The sequence below is a fragment of the Triticum dicoccoides genome, chromosome 4A, assembly GCF_002162155.2.
Source record: "Triticum dicoccoides isolate Atlit2015 ecotype Zavitan chromosome 4A, WEW_v2.0, whole genome shotgun sequence".
NCBI classification, from domain to species: domain Eukaryota; kingdom Viridiplantae; phylum Streptophyta; class Magnoliopsida; order Poales; family Poaceae; genus Triticum; species Triticum dicoccoides.
The window spans coordinates 37,554,699-37,558,655 of record NC_041386.1 but is presented as its reverse complement, the minus strand read 5'-3'; the positions used below and the strand labels follow the sequence as shown (position 1 = coordinate 37,558,655).

Sequence of the window (3,957 nt, the reverse complement as noted above, 5' to 3'; positions counted from 1 at the left end):
AGATTCAATGGCCAGAGACTTAGATGCGACATCCTTAAATCTCATCTAGATGTGAGTTAGCAATTCCGAATGTTTTTTTTTTTTTTGCTTTGTCTGCGTCTCGCTCGTGATTTCGATTTGTTTGCATCCGGATGACATGAACTCTCTGGTTATCCTTAGTGCTATAAGATAATACAAGACGTGATCATGGGATGACATCGTGTAATTGGATTTGCCAGAAAGGAACTTCGTGTGAGAAGAAGAGACCAACAAGCCGCCGCCGCAGCTAATCTTGACCTGAAGCCAAAGCTAGCCCGATAAGACGAAGCACGGAACATTTTCATCCGGGAATCGTGTAAAGTAGTACGGCCTCCTTTTTTTATACGGTGTAAACTTTGTGTACATGAATGGCTAAATCTAGTGTGTTCTACAGTACCACGTAGTGATTTCTCAATAGTTACTACTCCGATGCCCTGGAACATTTCTGCATTACACCTAGCGAAAGCATTTTTGATTCTACTAGGCCTGGATGAAGAAGTGGTTCCCGGAGCCGAGGTCGACCGTGACGCTCTGCGAGACGGAGGTGTTGAGCGAGGGGTGGCTGACGGTGACCTTGTAGTCGCCGTGCGCGACCTCGGCCTGGAAGTAGCCCTGCTCGTCGGTGGTGCCGGTCTGCGCCGCCGTCCTCCACTCGGCGAGCAGCCGGTCCACCACGTCCCCCTGCGGCAGGTTCCTGAAGTTGTTGTCGGTGAGGCACATGACGTAGCACCCCTGCGGCCGCCACGCGGACCAGAGGATGACCCCCTGCACCGCCGGGTGCGCGTACGCCTCCCGCAGCACCTCCTCCAGGTGCTGCGCCTGCGACGGCCCGCCGGCCACGTCCACCTCCGTGAGCCACACGGGGAGCCCGATCTGGGCCAGCGAGTCGAGCGCGGCGCGCATGTAGGGGATGTTGGGGGTGGTGAAGTGCCCCTCCAGCCCGATGGCCATGCCGGCGCCGTTCTCCGGGTAGGACGCGATGATCTGCCGCAGCCGGTCCACGTACCTCCCCGGCGCCGCCGCCATGTCCCCGGGCTGCTCCAGCGTGTTGTAGTCGTTCATGAACATGAGCGCCGACCCGGCGTCCAGCAGCCGCGCCGCCGCGTAGAAGGCCGTGGACGCGTCCCACCCGAACTGCCGCTCGAAGAAGGAGTAGTGCAGGTTCTCGTTCACCACGTCCCACGCGATCACCTGCCCGGCGTACCGCGACACGAAGGACCGGATCCGCCGCGACGCCGCCGCCAGCAGCTCCGGGTAGGGGAGCGACTGCACCCACCGCGGCTGCTGCTTGGGGTCGTCCCAGAACACGTTGTGCCCGCGCACCCCGATGCCGTGCTGCTTCGCCAGCGCCAGCATCGCGTCCGGCACCGTGTAGTCCTCCCGCCCCGGCGCCGGCTCCGTGCTGTACCACTTCATCTCGTTCTCGAACGTGGTCACCGTGAACCGGGACGTGAACCACTGCTGGTACCCCGGGTTGGTCAGGATCTCGCGGCTCATGGCCGCGCCCAGAGGGAAGCTGCTGCGCACGTTCTCCACCGACACCTCCGCGCCCTGCAGCGGGTTCCCGCCGGAGTCCTTGGCCTGGAGCCTCACCATCTTCCTCCGCACGGCGCGGGTCGACTCCGTCCGGTGCGCCGCCCACTCCTCCTTGCTGAACGGCTTCAGCGAGACACTGTCCACCCATATGTCCACCGTCGCGTTGCTCTGCATGCATGCACCAACACGTTAATCAACTCAATGATTTGCTCCTTTGCACGAACCAAGAATGAAGATGGAGCGTAATCGGACCTCGAAGTAGATCTCGGCGCGCCCGGCGTTGGCGGCGGTGAACCCGCCCTTGAGCATGGACCAGCACCCGGGCTTGGCCACGGCGCCGCCGACGTGAACGAAGTCGTCGGCGGTCTTGACAACCGCCCACACGTCGGCGGCGGCACCATGGCTCACCTGCAACCACGCGGACAGAGTGTAGTGCGTGTCGTTCTGCAGGTACACCTTCTGGCTGACGCTGTGGTACGGCCGCGTCCGGTTGCCCGCCACGGCGTACCGGTTCCCCGTGGCCACCGACGCGCCCTCGGCGACGCTGCCGTAGCCGAAGGCCGACCAGCCCCGGAGGCCGGCGCTGAAGTCCGGGTTGACGATGAGCCCGCCGCCGTAGTGCGGCTCCATCGGCTCAACCAAGCACTGCATCCACCTCACACAAGTCAGACGACCGACGTATACTCTGAGAATAATAATACAATTTGTGCATAGTAGTATATTTTTAGCTGGTTTGAGCCCAGTGCCCGAACTAGACTATCTCTAAAAAAGAGGCGCCTGTCTAGACGTCGACGCGAAACAGATTTCCTGGTTTAGGCCGGGTAGAAACTAGACAGACCCGGAAATTGATCCCGCCACCCGGCTTTTACCGTCCGCCTTTCCTGGTTATTTCTATTCTATCGGCCAGTTGCGGCATGACCGCCGTGCACAAGTTTCATCTACTTGGCGTCCATATTGCTTTCGTCTTGGGATATGCAGATGCTTTGCGTTGCCTAATCAGCTGGATCAGCAGATAATCAAACACTAACCACTAATTTCAGATACTTTCCGCTTGCTTTGACTGTATCCATTATAGTATTATTATTGTATTATATCACAAAGACAGCATAAAGACAGACAAAAACATAGAGAAGTAGACCCAAAGAAATTTTATACATACTTCCATGGTCCAGACCAGTTCAGACTATATGTGCATGATTTACGGGGTTTTGTTTTGAGGTGTAGCCAACTTCTCTAACACGTCTGCGCACTGCACTAGGACGGCCGCTATCGTGCATGGCACTGAGAAGCATATTAAGGTACGTACTACTAGGTAAGAGAGAATTAAGGACATTCCATTTTAACTTGGGCGGGAAACCCACTGGCCCGTTTTAACTTGCGTGGCAAATTAACCCCGTTGCGTGAGGAATAACGACGTGGCCCATGCATGGTAATCTCCTCTGCTAACCCAAGCTCGTGCTTAAAAAATCATCTGCCCTTGTACATGGGTTATCTATGCTATTGCAAACGTAAGGGTCGCGTAATTCTCCTATGAGAGAATGAATTGAATGGATGGGTGGATGGGCTTGCCTCGACGCTTGCGGAAGAATCGTACGGGAGAGACTTCACCATGGAACCTGAATGGAAGCAAATGGTTAGCCAGCTGCGTTACAAAGAAACCACGTCGATTTCTCATGGAATGCAACTATCCGGTTGATAATTGGTTCATAGGTTCAAGGATACACGGCAGTAGCTTGCAAAGTGGTATAGCAGATTGAATCACTCGCATTGCGTACCTTCCATTAGAGCAGCAGCCCATAAGAGCAAGAACACCAGCTTCTCCATCGTGGTAGCCATCGCCGTCGGTCAGCAGTTCGTGCTCTGCAGTAAGCGCCAACCAGGGCAATGGCAATGAGGAAACAGAGCACAGAGAAAGAGGAATGCAGGGCAATGGCAGATATAGATAGAGGGTTTACCCACCCCCTGAAGAGACCAAGGCACTTGCTCAAGAGCGGCAGTAGGTAGAGGAGGAAGAAGAGGCAGAGGTAGACGACGGTCCAGTCCACGCTCACACTCGCGCTCCCTTGCTCTGTTCCCTGGACATCCGCACCAACGATCTTTGCGTGGCCTGCCGCCCGAATTTATGGTGGGAGGGCGGGCAACAGCAACACCCCCCGCGACGGCGACGGGGCCAAAAGATTATGATATCCGTCGCGCGCGCGCGCTTTGCTTGCTGGCCGCGCTCACCTCACCACCCGCACGGGAGGAGATCGAGCTTGCCAAGCAAGCGCGGCCGGAGGGGTGCTGGATGCCGATCCGTCGCCCGCCCGCGCAAGACACTTGGCCTTTCTAATTCTCCACGTACTGCTCCACTCTAGTTTTTCTTTTCTGTCTAGCTTAGCCGGTGCCTACGAATGCGAACTC

General features: G+C 56.8%; 1 protein-coding gene across 2 annotated transcripts; it reads right to left on the bottom strand.

Annotated features, from left to right (window-relative positions):
* Positions 1 to 326: 326 nt before the first annotated feature.
* On the bottom strand, positions 327 to 3,946 carry LOC119284822 (endo-1,4-beta-xylanase 5-like). 2 transcript variants are annotated; one of them, XM_037563991.1, is made up of 5 exons: positions 3,510 to 3,946; positions 3,330 to 3,414; positions 3,124 to 3,170; positions 1,807 to 2,199; positions 327 to 1,722 (listed from the first exon to the last, which is right to left on the bottom strand). In XM_037563991.1, the coding sequence occupies exons 2-5, from the start codon at positions 3,388 to 3,390 to the stop codon at positions 499 to 501; spliced, it is 1,725 nt and encodes a 574-aa protein (XP_037419888.1). In that variant the 5' UTR covers positions 3,391 to 3,414; positions 3,510 to 3,946; the 3' UTR covers positions 327 to 498. The 2 variants fall into 2 exon arrangements, with proteins under 2 accessions (XP_037419888.1, XP_037419886.1); XM_037563989.1 differs by having other exon boundaries at positions 3,514 to 3,946.
* Between the last annotated feature and the right edge of the window lie 11 nt (positions 3,947 to 3,957).

Bases quoted from the DNA above. Each gene is read 5' to 3' on its own strand.
- LOC119284822 (XM_037563991.1), bottom strand. From the start codon at position 3,390: ATGGCTACCACGATGGAGAAGCTGGTGTTCTTGCTCTTATGGGCTGCT. The intron at 3,171-3,329 runs GTACGCAATGCG...GCTTCCATTCAG, and splicing joins GGCTGCTGCTCTAATGGAAG to GTTCCATGGTGAAGTCTCTC. The intron at 2,200-3,123 runs GCAAGCCCATCC...AGGTGGATGCAG, and splicing joins ATTCTTCCGCAAGCGTCGAG to TGCTTGGTTGAGCCGATGGA.